Below are 21607 nucleotides of genomic sequence, written 5' to 3' on the forward strand. Positions count from 1 at the left end.
GGTGTTTTTTTTAAATAACTTTCAAGATAGGTAAAGAAACAATGCATTATGATAACATTAAACTTTTAAGGTCCTTTCAGATTGGTTTATTTCTAAGGACTTAAATTCTTTTATATATATGTGTGTACATATGTAAAAGACACTACATTAGACTTCTTCATAAAAATTGATGATTGTATCATGTGGTCTTTCCTTTGTCTTCTCAGTTGATAGACTTACATTTCGATTATACTTTGTAGGTGAAAGGATTTGCTTTTTAAAGTGGAAGGTTTTTGCTACAAGGAGATTCCAAAGCTGAAACGATGTTAAGAGCCACATTTCCAACTCATTTTATGTATTAGGGACTTAGGCCTGCCTTCCTCCAGCTATATAAAGGGAATGCTTTGTCTTGCACCATCATCACTAGTGAAAAGCACTGCAGTCAGTGCATTCTGCCTCTTACTGTAGGGATCCAAGTCCATCCACACTGACCCAGGAAAGAGGAAGACTGTCACACCTCATCAGTGCAATGGGTTGACCATAGCTGTTGTTGCTTCTGCATTTTCAATTAAGCAGAAAACAAAGTCAGATGCTGAACCAGCAAAGAAGTTCTAAAGCCTTTCAAACTTTAGAATTGTTTAAATTAAATTACTATTGCTGTAGGTTTCAAAGCATATCACCCATATATCAAAAGCTGCTGTTGAAAAGCTAGGCTGCAGGTAATTTATGTTTGTAATTGCTATGTAAGGTGATTCCTGTGATTATGTTATAGGTAATAACTATACTTGTGTTAGTTGGACTTTGTGAAATGAAGTGAAGGATGTTAATTCCATTCTGGGTAACAGAACGTGATTTATGAATGACTGAGCCATCCGCTGCTCCCACTTGAAGTCAGAGAGCTGTGTATGAGATACAAGTGCTCAACATGCACACAGCTGTCTGAATTGACACTTGGTAGTTCACCCCCAGCAATCGCTCTTTAGAGACAGAAGACCAAGAGCAGTGGATTGAGCAGTTATAGCTCTGCGATGGATAAGGTTGGGTCTCTTTCCCCTTGTTGGTACTGTAAAGTTACTTCCCATTTTAAAACGGGACCCTTACCTTCTCTCTCACAGAGCCTGATTTTCAGTGTTCTGATAGTGAGGAAAATGAAGAAATGCCCAAATAAACATTGATCAATATGTGTGTGCTGAAAGTAACCACGAGGTACGTTGTGCTGTTGACAGTGCTCATGCCCTGACGGCAGATGTCAGCGTGGCTGAGACCGCCTCTGCTGCTGAGCTCTTCCTGGCTGATGGGGTGGTACTGACTGGTACGGCAACCGGGCTGCCTGCAGACCCTGGGGAGCTGAGAGGTGAGCGGACACACCAGGAGCATGCAGCAGGCCCTGAGTCAGCTTCTGGCTATACATCTCTGTATGTGCTGTTCCTTAAGGAGAAAAGAAAAGGAAGAAAAATGTTCTTTCATTGCAGAGTTTGATTGGATAAAGCAAAACTGATGTGACTTAGGTTCTATGTGGATTGTCTGTTTTACGTTTCTAACCAACTGTTTGATGGGACATAAATTATTTCAAGCCTTTATAATACTGAATGATACTTAGTATTACTTTAAAATAAACAAAGCAAATGAATGTGAAGACTTTGTTTTAGAAATTGATACTTTTTAATATCTTAGTATAAGAAAAAGCAATTTCATCGACCTAATAAAAATAGCTAGCTAAAAGTGCTCAACTCTTCAGTGGAAAGATTTATATTTTTCAGAAAGAAAATGAAAGTCCTGCAAGAAAAGGGTTATTATGATATGGCACCGTTCCAGACAGTAATAGCAGGGAAAACTTAGAAGGTTTTAAAAAAAAATTCTAAGTTTGTTGGTACAAAGGAAGATATGACATCAAAGTCATCAAACTTGATTGTTCACATGCTATCATGAAAATTCAAATTTTCATCACTAAATTTCAATTCAGTTTCATGGCTTGAATGTCAAGGCTTGTCTACATAAAATAGAATGTGTAGTTTCTAGGTTTTACTTCTGCTGGCACAAAACAATCTAGTGTATTTTGAAGTGCCAGTGTATTCAGCTCAGTCTATCAAGGTGAACTCTAAGCTCAGTGAATGTGCATCAAAGTATGTCTATTTGTCTAACCTCGAATTCTTAAAACATGCTTGCTGAAATGAAGCCAAAGGAAGTATCAGTTCTTGTATAGACAAATCAAAAGCTCTATTGGACTTCTATGAACAATTTTTGTTTCAATTTGCTGTCCTACTAGGGGATCAAAATGCAGAAATAATTATTGCATGTTTGGTCGAAGTTAAATGATAGTACCTTTTGGCAAAATATTTTTTTCATAAAGAAAAATAGCGGTATGATCTCTACTTTTTTTAAGTATGTTCTTCTCTAAACCATTCAATCACAATTCCTTCTTTATTTTACAAAAGAAGGAAGTGAATAACATGCTCTACTTGGTATAGAGACCAGCACCCCAAACATCTCTTGGAATAATTTAAAATCATTGCATGTTTTCAGGGCTTTATCCATATTGTACGTGCTTATCAGCATTCAGAATGAATTATTTCACATGTGTTTACAACACAACTTTTTTGCCAAAGAACAGGTGATAGATGACTATGCTTCAGTCACCAATGTTAAAATGAAAGTGGTGGTTTGTAGTGAATACAGAGCTCTTGAATTTGTTTGAGTGTTTGATAAGGTGAACTGGAAGTGATTCATAGAACAAAGCACCCTGAAAGGCTGCAAGAGAAAAAGACCGAAAGAGACTGCAAAATATTGTTAATCTAAAGATCCACCTCTGCCTGCAATGCATACCACTGGATATCCCTATTTCTCAGTGCAGATTACATTAAAATAAGTAAATAAAAGCTGACAAATCTCGGGGCAGAATAGTAGCTTAAGTTCTGCTTTCCAGCATGCATGTGCAGCCTCCTCTCATGCCCTGCACTGGAGGGCACCAGATGAGCTGCAGGCCTGCAGGCTGCTCTCAGGCAGGACTCCAAGCAGGCCTCACCACTGCCTTTCCTGCATGTGAACCAGTGTGCCAGTCACAGCCTTGTTCCTTTTCTGAGTCCAAGGAACAAAATGAATCAGAGTTGTCAGCAGTAATGATGTGCACACATCGATTTTTTACATGTGTAGTGAAGGCAAGAACCTGGATCATGGGTTTGGTTTACTTAGGCCACAGAATTCAGGCATTATCTGCACCACTCAGGAGAACAGTGGCTTAACACAGTTAAGAGAAGAGCTTAAAAATCAACACTCAGTAGTGTGAGGAAATGACAAATTAGGCATATCTATGTCAGTATATTCTTAAAAGGAATCACTTGTACAAAGTTGGTGTGATGTGAGTGAAATTCGGCAGTTCACGAATGTATGCAGCACCGGATGAGTCGTACTGTGATCATACAGCTGGGCACCTTTCATCATGCTGCAAAGCAACTCTTGAACGACAAACCAAGAGACAGATGAGGTTTTGTCACGTTTTTTTTTTCTCCGCTTTGTTGTGCAGTAATACAGAAGTGTTTTTGCCTTTGTGTCTGTGTGTTGAATTGACTGACTTGTGATGGGATGTGGGAAATGAGTGTTTCTCTGTCAAGCCAGAGAAATGTGTTCGGCAGGGTTTTGTTTGTAGTTTCTTTTGCTGCCTTCCTGAAGGCACCTGTGGTGCTACTCCCAGCCACAGGCTGTCAGGTTTTCCCGCTGGGAAAATGCTGAAGTACCTGGTTGAAATCCAGCTTGTGATTTGAGTGACCACAGCCTTTGCATAAGGACTGCCTAGGTATCTTTATGAACAAAGTAAATGGCCTCAGCTGAGCAACTGGTGGAAAATATCACAAAGCCCAGCAGCTGGCTCCGTTACCTCATCTGTTAGTGTGCATAGAAGGGGTGTCAAAACTGATTCATCCTCCCGCCTTTTAATGGACTGTTTAGGTCAAAATAGAGGCTGCTGCCTTTGCAGTACCCTCCTATAGATAATCAGGAGATGCAAGTCTCTGGTCTGTACTTTTCATAATCCCGAAATTTAATGACAGAGAAAAAGTCCTTTGAATTAAAAAACTAAAATGGGTTACAGTGGAACATTACCATAAACATAGTGTTGTGTATGGTACAGTGATTACTGCATATGAAAAAGCTGTTAAAGAAGAGTAGTGGAGCAAGTTATTAGCACAGTGGTACTTATTTTTACGCCGCTCTTTGCCATTGTTTTCAAGCTAGGAGCATTTGGCCTTTATTTCATGTAACTTGTGCACACCGTACTTCAAATGCTTTCATTGTGCTCTGCAACCAAGTGCTATTTCATTTGATTTTATTGAAGACATATCTGCAGATGCACTGTCAGAAGAAAGAGCACAGTGCCCTCTAGTTACAGTTTATTGATATAGAAAAATGTGTGAGTTCTGTAAACTTCAGGATCTTGTTACTTTAACATCAGAAAATCGTTTCCCTTCCTGTTTGCATCAAACAATATAATCAGGAGAAGAAAGCTGAAGGAGCCTTTAAACAAGGCTCTGTGTTTAGAGACATTTTGACAGTGACTGTCAATGCAGAATGCACCATGCAGAAGCATATCTCACCACTGTTGCTTTATTTTCTTTTACAAGTTAGAATTTGTATTAACACAGCCAGTAGACAAGTCATATTCTATTCATCAACTGTAGGCCTTGATATGCTTGGAAACGACTTAAAAGTAGTATCTGTAGCATGTTTAATTAGATAACCCAGTCTCATTGTAGAGTGGGCACTCCCATTCCTGTTCTTCACATTGACAGTCTGAATAAATCTCCAGCACAAGAGTTGTGTGTGGGCTGCATGTGTCATGCATGGATCACAGCAGGAGCTGCATACCTTGCTACTTATGAAAGCTTCATCATTTAGTTATCTTCTTATAGTTTCGCAGCAATCTTAGGTTCTGCTGTTCAAGTCCTTGTTAGGGCAGAGCTATTGTCATACACCCATGGGATCATGCTCTGTTTAATTATTTGGCTCTTCATTTTTCCTGCTGATGTGAAATAATTGTAGAGCAACTGCCTACTAATGTACCTTATGCATTTGTCTTAAAAACAAATATTGACTTGGAATGTTGTTCCTCTGGGAATGCAGTAAAGATGTTTTACGAATCTGTGGTCAGTTGTAGCACCTTAATTATGCATTGGTATCTACATAGATCAGATTGCATATTTCGAAAAGCACAGAGATACTATACACATAGAATTCTATTTTTTTCTAGAACAGGATTTCATTAATAATGTTATAAATAACAAAAAATGAATTATTTCATTGCTGTAAGGAGGATGAATTTAGAAATATAAAATATGTGAAGAAATAGGCATCGTTTTAATCATATATGCGCTATCTTGCTTTGCTTAAAATTTTCAATAGGGGTTGTGTGGATTTTCTTCTTTTATGTTAAAAATTTTTTTGTAAGATGCAGATACTGTTCCTAAGTGGGAAAATGGTATGGTATGAGACCTAGAAAGATATTCAAGAGCATTTTAATTGATCCCCTTTCTCTGGTGAAGTAGGAAGGTGACACATAATTATTTTTCCCTGAAGCATCATTAATAATCTAGGCTTCTGATGAAACTTTATTTAAATAAACAGTGTTTTGAAGCAGACTTTTTTTTGTTACATATATACTGTCCCTAGTTCCCTTGAGCTTTAACCATCTTACGTCAGCTTATTAGCAACAATTAAAGCAATTTATATCTTTTTAAAGATCAGAAATAATGCTCTGCAGCATTCTCAGGATGCAAGGGAAGAAGCGTCCAGTCTTGACTGACTCTTAGGATGGTCAGTTCAAAATGAAAGGATGAGCAGGATGCCCAGTAATTCTAGCCCAGTAATTCAATTCTTTTGCTTTTATTTATTTATTTTTCCCAGAGCTAGTACTGGGTTGAGTTCTGAAGAAAATACTCTAATGAACTTTTATGTGTCCACGGAGAGCCTTTCCATGGCCAAAACAGTAGCACCTGCTGAATGCAGAAAAATGTCTTTTTCATTTCATCGCCATTTATAGAAAGAAGAGGCGTATCTGTGCCATCTTTTGTGTTCTGGTGAGCTAGCTGGAGGTATCAATGTAGCCTATTGCTGCTTGGTCTCCTACTTTCATGACCCTGAAACTTAGCAAGAAGCAGAGAGCATGTTCATTTTTCTTTCCCTGTGAATAAGGCCTTTTTTGTTTCTTCAGTGAAGAACTTCTGCTAGTTGTCAACATAGCATAAATTCAGCAGAAACCTGGCAGAAATATACACCAGTCTAACTACCATTATTGTGATTTAAACTAATGACTGAAGAATTGTAATGAGCACAGCTCTACTGAATAGTTCTGCCACTTTTAATGATCTCACCAGACTCGCAAAAGTCTGAGCTGGTATAATAAATGGAAACAAGAATTTCATCTTATTCTTGTAGCTGTGTTCTGATTACTTCATAGAAAGACTAGGGGAAAATGGTATCTATCCTACATGCTACTGCAGTGCAATATTAAATGATTGCTGTTTTCAGTCTATGTGTAGTACCTCAAGTGCATTGAGCTTCCAAGCACAATGGCAAACAGACATGTTAAGTAGTTGGGATAGTTTCTGCTTTGCAAAAGCTTCCTCAATCCAACATCTCTTCTTACCGGGGACAAGAAATAAAAAGGAATGCGATGGAATACAGTAAAATGCACTGCACTCTCAGCCAACCAACTTTTCTTAATCTTACTTGAATCTTTTTTCTTGGAGGGTGGGAGGGGGGAGAGAAAGGAATGTACGTGTTCAGTGTTGAGATGCAGCTTTCATGTGCTCTGTAGTGCTGAAACAGTCCTCTGATATGTGATCAGGAATGTTATGTTGGACTTGACGATGCTCATGGGTCCCTTCCAACTCAGGATATTCTTTGAAAGTGGGATTTTCTCAACAGTTATTGAGAGCTAAAAGTGTTGGGTTTTTTCATCTAGAACATCTGTATCACTATTGTAAAAGTAAGAGATGCATGCTTACAAATTTCTTAAGACTTACCTTCCTTTGCTGTTGAAACTCTGCATAAGTTAGAGCACATCGTTTTTACAGAATTTTAAAGATGGATTTAAATCTCAGAGGATTTAATCCTAATTTTTTTTTTTTTCCCCACTTCAGAGGTTCAACATGCTGTGAAGATTCCTGTTTTGATTGGATCTGGAGTTACTCTGGAGAATGTGAAGAATTACTTGGATGCAAATGCTCTAATAATTGGTTCGTATTTCAAGAGAGAAGGTTATTGGGTGAATGGTGTTGATCCTGACCGAGTGAAGAAATTTATGGAGCACATAAGTAAACTGAGAGAATGAGTTAGTCAGCAAGCACTATTTCCCTGTTTGTGTACATAAATGCAGTGTGATATATCATACAGAATTAAAGCACAAATGTGCACTTGAATGGCTGATAACTTTAAATGAAAACGCACATCATCTCTGCAACTGGCTGTGGAACATGGTGGCACTTTACAATGAGCTGGTGCTATAGTCTTTGTTTCTAGACTGTGTGTTTCTGTGGCACTCACAGCCATTGCCAAGACAAAACCAGCTCTCCAAATGTGTGTAGCATATTCTCTCCTATAAGTAAAGTGCTTACGGATTGCAGGATGAGCTGAGTTTTGTTTTGCATGTTAATACAATAGGACACCCTAAGTTTACAGCTAACAGTATTGTAAATTGGACAAGTTAATTAGCCTTTCAGTTTCCCCATCTGTAAAATGATGATAATAGTACCTACATCACAGGGGGGTTGTAAGACATAATGAATGGATGAACGTACAGCACTTTCATCTCCTCAAATGAAGGGCTCTATTAAAGTTCAAGATCATTATTTTTTCATTAGAATTGTGCATTTATTACAAAAATGTAGTAATTGTATACCATACAAAAATTTAAGATAATTGGGAAATTGATTTACCTACAATACTTATTAGGGAATAAATGTAAATATTTAATTACATTTTAAGCAGTGTTGGAATTTAGTCAAAATGCTTTCCAAAAAATTGGAAATTTTAATAAAGTCTTGTTTTTCAGCAAGCTCCTTCAACTTTGTACTGCTTCAGACTAGCATTAGTGACATTACAAACTGCCAGGTTCCTTCCAGCACACAAGGTGTAATTATGATGGAATCATTTCTACCAGAACTGACAGGTAAACACAGATTTTCATTTTTTGCTGTAAAACGTAGAGGGAAAATGTGACAGACTAACTGTATACTGTAAGACTCCCCTTGAATTTGATCTTTTAGCTCTAAGAAGTTTTTTAGAAACGACAACAACAACAAAGGATACCTGTTGTGTCACAGCTGTATAAACTGTGGACATATGTTTTCATTCCTTGGGACTGTGAGCTACGTTTGCCCTCTGGGATCTCTCTCTTTCCTTGACATCTATGCATCAGGATTCTGCCAGTGCTTATGCAAGTTATATTGTACATATCAAAGCAAGCATACAAATGTATGTTTTTTTTTCTGTTAGCTGGCAGAGCTCCCATGCTTCTCTGAACAAAACATACATCCTCCTTCAAAAGGCAAAAGAGATTTTCAGGAATCTTAGCTTCATTAATAGAACAGTGATTCCAAAACATCACAGCATGAGATTATCTTTTCCTCAGGTTCCTTTTTTCTGGACTAGCCTGTCTCCCACATGCCTCCCATCAAAAGCAGACAAATAACTGTGGTGAGCTGACCTCTAGAGAAGCGATTGTTTAGCCCCTATGGCAGCCTTGGCATTCTTCTGCTTATCTCCATTTTCCTCGTAAGTACGCTGACAAAGTTTCAGTGCATAGAAATTCTTCTAGGGGCGTCTTTATTGTGAGTGGCACTACTTCTTGAGTCCACATTTGCACAGGCGATTTAATCTGCGGAGTGTTTGGACTTCCATCAAAACTACTTGTCATAAAAAAAGGAGCATGCGTGGATGAGCCACTTGCAAGAAGTAAAATTAAGGGAAAAAACAATCAAGGGAAAAAAAAAAGGTGAGGTCACCCTCAGTCACCTCCAGCTCTCTCTCCCAGCTGCTGGTGTAGGCAGAGCACAAACAGTTGAGGATCACGGAAATGCTTTCTAAGTTCTTTTCTCCACACACTCATTCACTCTCAGCATATTCTGAGGTATTTATCAGGTCAGTCAATGATCTCATTTAACATCTAAGTTGTTTGAGTTCCATCTATGCCCTCTTTATTGAGGAGAATTATCATGCTAAATAAAATAACTTAGGTCTTAGTAACATCAGTATGCTTAGATTAGCACACTTTCACCTTTCTGTGATAAGCACTGTTAGGGTTTTCATAGTTTTCATTGTTTCACAGAAGATGTAGTGGTGTTTGGGCCAAAAAATATTTTCTGTTGTTAATAACCTCAGAAGTTATTTTCAGTAAATTCGTAAGCGAGGAAGGCTGACATGAGCAAACACTTGCACGTAGTCAGGTGAAAACTACGAGCGGTATTACTATTTAGTGATAATTATATGTGAGGAATGGAATGCTGTTGCCACAAGTCACATTAATTACTGTATGAAAATATAACGTGCTACCACCACGTTGAGTTGGCTTGTACTCATTCTCGTCTTAAAAACCAGAAGCGATTGTGACTTTGAGGGGCTTTTCATTCCTAAAAGGTAAGGGAGAACTACTTTGTTTAGACCTCGCATGCAGCATGGAAGTACTGCTGTACATGGTCTTTGTATGAGGAAAGCCTAGTGTATTTGTGTCATACTCATAACACGTCTCAGTACTACAGGCAGTCCTTGCACCGTCAGTACTTCATTTCACACTGTGTAACACTTAGAGGACAGGCTGTGAGTTGGACTTGTGTTATTACAGATAAACTCTAAGTGCAAAACGTAGGGACTGCAGGCAAAGGAAAGCCGATTTGAAAGCCTGGAAATGTGATTGATCACCAGCTCTCTATCATTCTTTGTGCTGAAAGTATTTGTCTGGCAGCATTAAGCATCTGCTTGCTTGTTTCACACAGATGCTGTAAGTAGAATTTGACCTTTTGTTCGGAAAGTGTTTGAATGTTTAATGTAAAAAATATGAAGTTATCAGAAAGGCTGCCTCTTTTGGGAAGAGTGTTCCATTTTTATACAGCCCGAGTTCTTAAAGTACTTTGGAGCATGAATAACTTCAGAGCAGAACAAAGAAGGCAGCGCTAATGTGTAGAAACTCCAGAAGTAAATAACAGCTGTTCAAGAAGACTTCTATTAAATATGTATTAATTAATTTGAAGTGCATCACTTAAATGTGTGAAGAGATTATCTTGTGTTAATTTACATTAAAACACACAGCACTTCTTAGCCTCATTACTGTATCCTAAGTATATCCTAAGCTATCACCTCATTCCACACTGAACATTTTGTTGGGTTTTGATTGCTTTCGATTTGCCCTTTTAAAATGTCAGATAGTGGCCTCTTTCTTGATGGTTCTCTTCTTTCTCATGCATTTTATTCTTTCATGGTTACTGTGTGTACTTGTGTCCGTTATGTGATTAACAGAAAGATCATGAAAGTGTATCAGTGACCACTCACAGCTCAGTTCTTTGATGTGTCCACCTGAACTTTGTGTGTGGTTTTCACTGTTGACTTGTGAACCAGAAGGAAGAATACAAAGGTATTAATGTGATACCTTTAGTATTACCTCTAGTAGAGGAAAGACACCTAGAAAAAATGGGATTTCTTTAGGGAAGTTACAGAGATACAAAACTTGCTGATAATAATAGTAGACTTTGTGATCTAAATCAATCTATAAATCTCATTCCATTCGTAACACCAAAGCGTTTTATCCTACAGGGTAACCTGAAGAGCTGCGATTCTGGACAGTCACACTAGCTTAAAAAGCCTATCTCCTAATTCTGGGTTTAAACTTCTGAGCTTTACCTTTGTCATCCTACTTCTGACTCCCATGAGAAAGTACTAGTTGCCCACAGCATTTCATAGCAGTTCTTGTTCCTGCACCTATTGTAGCAGACTCATTGCTGAGAGAAAACTGAAGAATATAAAGGACTTGCAGGCTGGTTGTGGCAGAGCAGGAAAGGGGAAGGAAACTAGAATACCTGGCTGTAGCAAGATCTTGAAGTCCATGACAAATTATTACATGATTCTCTTGAGAGAAGTGAATGGGGATGTTTATCCCTCTTGACTGTAGTTCCAGGTTGTTTGAAGTCTTAACTGAAGAGGCTGCATGAGTTTGCACCTGGGTTATGTTTCCAGGATCATGTCTGTTTGTATGTGTGCTTAGGGAGACATCTTTTGCTAAATGAAAGCTGCAGTTTAGCAGGATAATTATGGCAATAGGGATGATATCTGTAGCAAAATCCAGGCTTGGAATTTGCAGTTCCTTGCTTTAGGAGCAGATTTAGAGACAGTGTGTGTGTCCTAAAAACAAAACAAAACAAAAAAAACAACCAAAAGCAAAGATTTACATTAGAGAAACTTCATTTTCTGCACTCTTGCCCTAACAACCAGGCAGTGTATGAGGGATTGAAGCCATTTCTACTCTATAAACTAGAGAGAGAATTGTTTTTAACTTGTGTGGTTCTATAAGCATGACATCCTGGAGCTGGCTTTGAATGCATGATAGAGACAAAGAACTGGTACTTAGATGTTGAGCTTACAAACAGAACTGCCTGGTTTTGTTTTGTTTTTGTTTTGTTCTTTTGCATTTGCAATGACAATCTTTGAAGCTTAAATGCTCAGAAAGGGTGGAAAAATTGGACTGAGATATTCTTTTTGTGGCCTAATGAGCCATGGTGCATAGTGGAATTGAACTGCCTTGCTCCTCTCTATAGTCCCTGCTGCAGAAGTACTATCAGAACTTAAAATCCTTCCAGTAAGTACTGAGCTGGATTTCCTCCATAGAGATATCAGGGGAAATTATCCAATTAATTCCTTGCTTTTATAAGAAGCACTGCTTTTACTGGAGCCTGCAAGAAATTGTGATATGGAACTTCTCTCCATTTTTTTCCACTCTTGAATGCTTGTTTGAATTTAGAAAACCATTGCTCCTTCCTATCAGCCTATGTAGATCTGCAGTAAAAAGACAACACAGAGGCAGCTGTGACACGTGAGTCAGGCCAGAAGATTTGTAGTTAAATGTTGAAGCTAATAAATGCTTTTTACCCAAAGTCTTCATTGCACAGATAATTTTAGAGGAGGGGAAATTTCTGCAAATAGGAAAACCCCTCACAAGAGGCAAAAGAGCTACAATTCTCAACCTGATTTGCTTCTTTTCCATATTATTTGAAGCTTTAGAAGGTAAAGGTAAAGAAACAAGAATGTTTCTTGTTAAATAGTTCAGAGTGGTAAAGAGCGTGAGGGTAGTTTCCTTGATTAAAAATCTATTGATTCTTTTAACAGGCAGGTTTCTTTCAATATGTCAGCAGATGATTTTGCTGAATTGGGCTAAAACTACCTACTTCTTTCCTGTCACTGTCAGGTTCTCATTGTTTCGCAATGTAAATGCAGTGTTGGACAGCAAGCCTCATGCTTTGATTTCTTTTTCCAGAGGACTTTACTATCTCTGAAATGAATGGCAGAGAGATGGTGCTTGTTTGAAGGGAATGTTTGGTTCCTGTGTGCTCCTCTTCTAATAAACACACACAGCTACAGCAGAATAATACTTTTTTTTTTTTTTTTTTTAAAAAGCATGGATTAGAATTAGTACCAGGAGGAGCAGAAGCAACTTCCACTTCACCTGTTAACCAGAGATCTTGAATCCTTCCCCATCTTTGATTTCCTTTTGGTGTCTTAAAATGCATATGAAACTTCTGTTTTTGTCTTGCTATCAGTAAAGGGAGATGGAATCTAATGTAGGTGGTAGGAGCTGATGAACTTGCTGGCATTTCAGACCTTCTTATTGTTTGAGAACAACATCAGGTGTAAAAGCGTAAGTTTGTTCTAAAAGAAACTTTATATTTCCAAGTGGCATTCCTAAATCCAGATCTTAAACAATACTTTCTCCTTCCCTTGGCCCTCTCAGCTGTGGCTGTGCAGGGACCAAACAAGAGTTATGCACACCACTGCCTTGGTGTGCCTGTCCAAGTCAAGGTGGAGAAGCTGCACATCCCAGCACCTCCTCAATGCTGGTGACCCCAGACTGGACCTACTGGACATACAGCAGATGCAGTGGGTACTGTTCCCACATATTTAACCCACTGCCGGACCACATTCTGAGGAACCTGACTTTGTGCAACTAAAGATGATGTTGTGCAAAAGCTTGCAACAGAGAGTTGTTAACATGCAGGCAGTGACCACTCAGAATCTTGGAGACACTTCATTACCTCTGGGAGCTCCAGCCTGTGCACGGTTGTCAATACATTGACTGTGTGAACAAATGCTCTGTCCGTGAGCTTCTGTATGGAATTTTGCAGGGGAATGTGGGTAAAAGGTGCTGCATGCACCACTGCCATGGAGCATTTGCTTGGAAGAGCCTCTGTAGGCTGTGTAGGGGCCTATAAGAAGGGAGGCAGACTCTTTAGAGGGGTCTGTTCTGACAGGACAAGGGAAAATGGTTTCAAAGTTGCAAAAGAGGAGATTGAATATTGAAGACTGAATATTAGAAACACAGGCTTTTTTTTTTTTTCAGTAGGTCAAAGGCAGTGAAGCACTGGAACAGGCTGCCCTGAGATGTGGTGGATGTCTCTCCCTGGAGATGTTCAAGGTCAGGCTGGACAGGGCTCTGAGCACCTGATGGAGCTGTAGGCATCCCTGTTCATTGCAGGGGAATTGTACGAGACAGCCTTTAAGGGTCCCTTCCAATTGAAATGACTCTATGAAATTAAGCGTGCAAGATAGTAATTAAACTCAGAATCGATCGACTTAGTGCTGCAGCTACTGTATTAGCTAAGCCATGATTTACCCCTATCCAAATGAGGTCACAAAACATAGGAAACTGAAGTCATGCTTCATCTAAATATAGGAGGAATCCCAGATTCAACAGTAAACAAGGATGAAGAGGGAGGCAGTGCATTAGGGACAAGAAAAGCTGCTGAAGTTTCCTGCCCTTCCTGGCTCATTGTTTATGGCAGCTTCCTGCTTTTTCATTCTGCCTTTCAAGCTTTTCTCTTGCATATACATAGATTATAGTATGCAGAAGACTAAGAATAAGCTGAAGGAAGAAACTGAATTAATGAAGACATTCTTGTAACAGAGAAAAGATTCTGTTGTCCACAGATGCGCAAAGAAAAATAGAAAAGCAGCTGCCCTTAGAAATGGAGTAAACTAGAGATAAGTGCCACGTCATGATGCTTTAGTCAAAATCTGAACCGTTGAATGCATTTTTATGAGAAGATTTGTACATATAACCAAGAGGAGAAACAATACTATCTCATTCCTCAGATACTGTCCTGAATAGGGTTAACATTTTGTTCAACTTACAGGTGGAGAACAAGGATAAAAGTGATTAACTTTCAACTGTTCTGCTATGGATGAAAATATTAATAATTTGTTTACTGCCAAAAAAAAAAAAAAACCTGTGGTTCCCTCAAGATCAAACTACCAGATGTATAATTGTGCTCTCTCATCTTCCACAGAAAAATTCTGAAGAGCACAAAACCCCTATCTCACCAGTTTCCTCCTATCTTCTGCAGAATTTGTGTTTTCCAAAAGCCTTTGGGCGGATATACTACAAAGGTGATGGAAGAAATTTATGTGGCAGTTGGGTGTTAGGTTAGATGGAGCTGAGATGCAGCAGTCAAGGGTAAGCTTCCTGGGTCAGCTGGCCTACAGAATTAAAAAACAGAGGGTATATTTGGCTGGTAATGAATCCTTACATTAACAGAGTACTTGTGCCACCACGAGCAATGGAGTTGGTGTGAGCTGCCTTATTTTACTCCTTGCACAAGCTCCCCTGTGCAAGTTTCTCTTTTCTGTAAAGTATCAACTGAAGCATTCACGACAGCAGATGCAGCTAGTGGCACTTGGGCTGTGATAAGTTTATAACACCTTATTAACAGCAATTTGAAATCTTAATTATACGACTGATATTTCAGTTGGGCAGTGAAAACAAAGTTTTGGGAAATAGAAAAAACAACCAACCAACTTTTTTTTTTTGGTAACAGCCTTGAACAAATAGCCACAAATATTATAGGAGTCCTCTGAAGCTCTAGCCATAGCTGCAGCAACAGACACAGTGAAATAGATCAGTGGTCCAATCTGTGTTGACAACTCCTATGTAACTAAAAATAGGAAAAATAGAAGAGAAAATTTGTAGGGCTGGTAGTGGCTTGTATTTTTCAATAATTTATCAAGATTCGAGAGCACAGATTTCCTTTGGGAAATATTAGTTCTTAGGTTTACAAAGTGCCTCAGTTGTAAATACCCATAAAAATGACAATTTGGTAGGTCGTATTTATTCGTAAGCGGGTCAAAGGACATTAGCGTATTCCTCCTATATAAATCTGTCAAGTACAGAATTTCTTTATGCTCCCAAATCACAAAAGCGCCTCTTACAGTCAAGGAGAAAACGTCGCATTATTGCCAATGAAGGACAACAAGCAAGCATATCGATCTCCACCCAATAACTTTTGCCCTGCTTGCTAAGTTTTTATCACTGTAACTGGACACATCAAGGGATTGGATTTAATGTATACATACAGCATTGATTTATTACAGGAGGAGAAATACAAACTGGCCTTACTCCTAGCTCAATATTTCAACACTTATTTTGTCCCTTGCATAGAAGTTTGCTGTGACTTTTCCTACCGACAAGGCACATAACTTTCAGATACCCCTGGATGTGCACAAATCTTCAGTTTCCGCAGGTCTGCCAACCATTACCTGCGTTCATGCATCCTACATTTGATAGTCTTACTGCCCTGAGTCTTGATTTTAAGGATTTATATATGTGGAAGTCTGTAGCAGAACCGCTGTTTGTTTTGGAGATGCATAAATAAGGGTGTTCCTGGAGAGAGGAGAGGTGCAATTGGAGAGCATACAGGCATAGAGGTCTGAACGCTGCTTGCGGAGCTTTGTTTCAAGCTGTGCTGGCTTTTATCCCATATGTGAAGCTTTATATAAAGTGCTGTTTACTAGTCATGGATACTGCCTTGTAGCAGCATTCTTGTGTGCTCTCTCTAGTTAGTAAAACTTAGGGTTTTTTAGTTCATTTTTTGTTAGTAATCGCAGGCTGCTGTAGAGCATTTGGCCCATTTGCCCCACAAAGCATCTTTGGACTCATATCTAGGCAGAAGACATGACTTTCAGTTGCTCTTTAGAACCTTAATAGGTAGGCAACCCTCAGTGGAATAAATGGGTGTAGAAATAGCTGGTAAGTTCCTGCTAATGCTTATGATGATGTGGAGAGGAAGGAACTTGAGTTTCTCCAGATATGTCCTTCCCCAGCCAGAAATTTTGCTGTGAGGTTATATTCAAAGATTCTCTATGTTTGTCAATATTTCCAGATGTTTAGTAATCCCAGCCTTTCCTCAGCACGTGAGAAGATCCTTTCTACGGGGAGAGCACCACAAATCTGACTCTAGAAATGCCCCCTGCACTGCAGGTGGTGCACACACTCACAGTAAAGGTGATGTGGTTGGGCTCTCACGCATGTGCTCTCCTGCTGAGTTGCACAAGCACAACAAATTAGATGTGTCCCAAACAGTTTGGAAAGACGTTGCATGCTCAGACCATCTGTGCAACACATGTACTACAGGTCTGATGATTCTTTTAGAGTTGGACACAGTGCATGAACTACACAGCTTCTGGTGACATTACAGCATAGCAAATTCAGAACAGGATAATGACACATAAATACAGCCTTTCACTGGAGTCTCTAGGAAGAATAATTCTTGATTCTTCCATCTCCTGTCTTGTGACAGAGAGCCATACTGTAAGACTTAGCCTGCTTTCCCTATGCTTTCCTATTGCATAGATTGACAGGATCTGGGAAGGCAGTGATTTTTGATTTGGGAGGGAAAGGGGGTGCCTTGACTGGAACATATTTTCTTCATCCATGTGAATTTAAGCCAGAAAAGCAGAGAAAAATAAAGAGAGCAAGTTGGGAGTAAGGAGAGGAAAATATGACCCAGGGTGCTCGTTATTCAATCCAGCTTTGCTATCCTTCTTCAAATCATCTAAGAGAATCAGGCCCAGAATGAGAGTTACAAGTGCTCCCATGGAATTCTCCCCTTTCCAGGTAAGTACAGAAAGCTGTAGTTGCTAGATCAGTGATGAATCATCATTTTGTTCATCCAAAGAGCCTTAGGCCTTCTCCCCCTTCCAAGCATTTAACTTACTTGCAAGGCTGACAGAAAAGCAGTCTATTTCTTTTTTTTTTTTTCCTAAATATCCATTTGCCTTTCCATTTATCTACTTTGATCTAAAAATATAGAACCTGATGGATGCCCTAGGTAAATCAAACATTTTCTGTCTGCCAAAACGGTTTTGCAAATGCTTATTTCATGCCATTACCATTTTTCTGTTTCTAGCAGTAAATCAAAAAGTATCACCCATTCATCCACTTTAAAAGTAATGCCTTTCCTTTGCATAATTACACATACCCAGTGGAGATCTGTATGCACAGTAAATCTATTCCTTTAAAAGGTTTCGCCTTAAGTACCGCAGTGACATAAATTGGTGTAGAGCAAATTTATTTATTGAATGGGTTTATTCTTTTAAATGATCTGGTAACTGTTACGCTTCCATTGTTTGATTTCGGTGGGGAGGGCGTTTATTAATGTATCAGACTTAATTCTGCAGCAGTTGTTTATGTGAAAAGGTCTCACTCCTTACAGGACTTTGTAGCAATTTATACATGTGTAATTTATTCTCATTACAGGTTTGTTCTTAACTGGTGCTTGGGGGGTCTTCACTGTGTCTCCAGTAGATCCTTGAGAATTGAATAGTTTAACGAATTTAATGAGCAAATCTGGAAGAAGTACAAATAGTGTTGTATGTATTCATGTATTGCCTCCTCAGATGTGCAAATAACATAAATATGGTTTTAAAAGTTTAAAAGAAGAGATAAATGGCCAGAAGCAAATGTCTTCCAGCAATAAGCGGCCCAGACAAGATTTTGGCAAAGTGAAGACTCAAAAAAACAAATTTCATCATTCTCATGTAAACTCATTCATTTTTATCAGTCATGCCTGTAGCTCTCAGGGGTGCCAAACCTAAAGCAGACAAGCCCAGCTTGTGGAAGCCTGAGAGTGAAATATTGAGTTTCTTAGCAGATCCAAGTTTATTTTTAGGTTTAATAGAATTATCTTTCATTTCCCTGTAAGTGAAATTGTAGGAAGGATATTTAAAGAGAAAATTAAGAAATTCTTGCCAGAACAGCAAAAGTAGCAGTAGCACTAGAACTTAAGCACAGCTGAGCACACTCAGATCCTGATATTGTGTTTGTGGCCACAGCACACTCACAAATCTTTACATGTGTGTTCAGTTTCATGCACACGGAAGTCTTGAGTCTGAAAATATACATGTTTGTAGGCTAAGTTGTAGCAGGAGTGATCTCCTGGAGAGCTGAGCAGATCTTAAGATCATTGTTGTGTTTTCTGTGGAGGTATTTCATGTGGCACTGGATAGGGAAGTGAAATTCAAGTATAGAAATACTTGAATACTATAGTCTAAAGAGTTAGGCTATGTAATAAAAGCATGCAGTGTGTTTTGGGGAGAGGATGATTCACAGGCAAGTTTCAGGTATCAAGCCTTATTTGGTTAATGAAGGCAATTTTCTGAACACAATCAAAATATTCAACCCGATAATTTCACACTACCCATTTCAAAATGCTGTCTTTTTTGTCTCCCTAGCTTTACAAGGCTGTTATATAATCAATGAATATAAAAACATTATAACTGTGAAATAAACAAGAGAGTTTGGCAAAGCAGATTATAAGAACAAAAAGAGAATAGACAGAAAGCTTACCTGCATCCTGGGCTCACTGCAGAACTCCAGAGGAGGGATCTCCAGAAAGGATCCTTTCCTACTGGCAGTCAGCCCTTAAATGGGATCTAGGAGAGGTGCAGCCAGGCTCCCGCCCTTCCGGCAGCACAGGTGGATTGCCTTCACCTGTGTGCCGTGGCTGACTCAGTGCTCGCCTCAGGAGATCAATCAGAGGTTCAGGCCGTGATTCAGCAGTTCCCATACAGCTGTCAACACTGTCTTACCTTCAGTTAGAAGCAAAATATTGCTTTATTGTCCAAAGCACATCTGAGAAAATGCCATGGGCATGGGATGAGAAGATATATATGATAATCACAGACTTAGCAAGAGCCATATATTGAAGGGGGGAAATTTTTGTGTTCAGTTCCACATCCCCAGCCCAGAAAGGTCACTGGTTTTGAGATTTCATTTAAAGCGGATCTGGATTTTGGGGTCCTTTTCTAATACATAAAGTAGATCAGAGGTTACCAACTGCCCCTTTATAATCAGAATTGAGCGAGGTTTTTGCAACCATATAGTTTCACAATGAGAAGAGTAACAAACTCTGGACAGGGTAAGCTTGGGGAAAGCACTCCATACAAACATTAAGGATCAGATTCAGTACTGGTGTCTTGACTTTCGTTGATCTGTGTATTCTTAAAGTTTGATTCTTGTTTCGTATCAATTCTAGCTACTGCATTTAGCACTTAGCACTGAGCACTTAGCACGTGTTACAATAAATCACAGTTTTTCTTTCGTATTAGGTGTACACATAAAGATGCATACAGCCTAGTTCAACTCAGCTACCCTGAGTAGAGTAACATATTTGCAGAGAGATGTATGCTGTGAGCAGGAAGAGAAAGCATTTTAACTGTTTTTTAGTGACTCTTGATAACTTGTCAAGGCAGGAGAGTGTGGTATGGTTGCCTGCAATAGCAAGAGACTGGATTAGGAAGTGACAAAGATGCTCCTTTAAATGCACTCATGGGAGCTGCTGACTGGGAGCACTGGGGGTGCAGCCTTCTCTGCTGGAAACAGCTTCCTCTCTGTTCTGTAGTTGGGAACCAGAGGAGTCACCTTACAAGGCAAGAGTACGTCATCTCCCAGTCTGGCTCAATCTTTGTCTTCCCATGTTGTTTGCATCGATGCTAATCAATGTTAATTATGGTAGTGGGGCTTGTGATGTACTCATTATAAGAGCCATCCTATTTTTCTGTGCTTGTACAGTCTGTAACACAAAAGAGTCCTGATTGGGGTTCCCTAGATGCTACAAATAGTAATACAAGTTGTTGTTATAATGAATATGTGGTTCACGGCGCAAGACTACCCAAACCAGTTCATACAGCCTACTGAAGCATCACATGGTGACTGTTTGTGGCTACCACTCACTGTGGCATACTGGATGTGTCTTGACAGCTGGGGCCTCTGCGCAGTAGCCCATTTCAGCTTTTGTTCATGTTTAAATAGGTGCTTGATTTTAACTTGCATTAATGTCCGCGGGTTGGTGTAAATATGTAATTGAAGTTAAGCATCTACTTAAAACTTCTGATTCAGGTTCCTTATTATGCTGCTTTCCCTATCCCACTACTGTTCGGACTACACCAAAAGTTGATGGCCACTGCAGGTGTTTGTTTGTTTCCCAGCTCAGCAGTTAGGTGCAAACACTGGGAGATGCTTCTCGGAGCAGAGCAGCCAGCGGAGTGTAGCTGTGGGTGGGGGCACCCACCTGCCAAGGCAGCTGGCGCTGTGGTCACCTTCCCAGCCATACGCTCCATGCTGGCACCCCTGTGCTGAGCTGGTATCTGACAGATGCGGTCTCCTGTGTTGGACTGGGTTCAGTTGGGCTGTTAGCCTTGCTGAGAATTCCAAATCCACTGTTTATACACATTGCTTAGTTTAAATAATCACTATTCAGCCCTTCACTCTGCAGCCCAGGCTCTACGCTCTCAAATTCCAGAGAATTAGAATGGCTTCATACATTTTTATCAAAGAAACTTTTTCACTAAGACTTCCACTTCCATTTTTTTCAGCTTCCACAGGACTGTGTGCCTGGATGTTAGTTACCTGTCTGCTCACTGGCCTCTACTTGTCTAACTCCCATCAGTTCTCTGTTGTGTACAGCAGTATGTTTATCAAGCTTGCATGACCAAAGTATTTTAGATTGTTAATGTCTTATGTTGCCTCTCTTGAGTGCATGTTTTTAAAGAATTTTGAGTCACTGTTGAGTTGCTTCTTTGTTTGGAATTAATTTAAAATGTTTAGTATAGCAGCTAGATTTTTCCCTTTCAACTATGCTGTACTGAAATTTCATGATCTACAGCACACCCTAGTGATATCTGGAAATCATGAAGATAGGCTGAGTCAATTTTACTTGCTCTGTATTGATATAAAACTTAGAATTCCACGAAAGCAAAGACATGACAGTAAAAATGCCTTAACACCCAAGACAGGAAGAGGTTTAAATTCCTTGCTTTATAAAACAAAAATAGCTCTAGAAATTGAGACCACAGTATATTCTCATGTGAAGAGGAAATCTATATAATGAGTTCCTTTGGATTTCAGTCTGAAGCGCAGCACACACTATTAAAACAGACTATAGGGGATAGCAGATCCAGTTGTACAAGAAGAGAGTAGAATAATTGCTGAGGTTTTCTTTTAGAGAGAGCATGGAGGGAGCAAACAGGTGTAAATACAGTCTGAGGGACACAGACTGTGGGCAGTCTGTATAGGTTGGAAGTCTGAATGACCTTTTAGTGTCTTATG

General features: G+C 39.3%; 1 protein-coding gene across 1 annotated transcript in view; it reads left to right on the plus strand.

Annotated features, from left to right (window-relative positions):
* Positions 1–7300, plus strand: part of LOC306951178 (uncharacterized protein F13E9.13, mitochondrial-like) — a gene marked incomplete at both ends in the record, with an annotated part of 23220 nt that extends 15920 nt beyond the window's left edge. Inside the window, 2 exons of the mRNA XM_079541617.1 lie at positions 1206–1333; positions 7110–7300. Of these exons, the coding sequence (XP_079397743.1) occupies positions 1206–1333; positions 7110–7300 (319 nt within the window). The remainder of the gene's footprint in view (positions 1–1205; positions 1334–7109) is intronic.
* Positions 7301–21607: the final 14307 nt, after the last annotated feature.

This window comes from Tetrao urogallus, assembly GCF_951394365.1.
Source record: "Tetrao urogallus genome assembly, chromosome: 12".
Lineage (NCBI taxonomy): Eukaryota > Metazoa > Chordata > Aves > Galliformes > Phasianidae > Tetrao > Tetrao urogallus.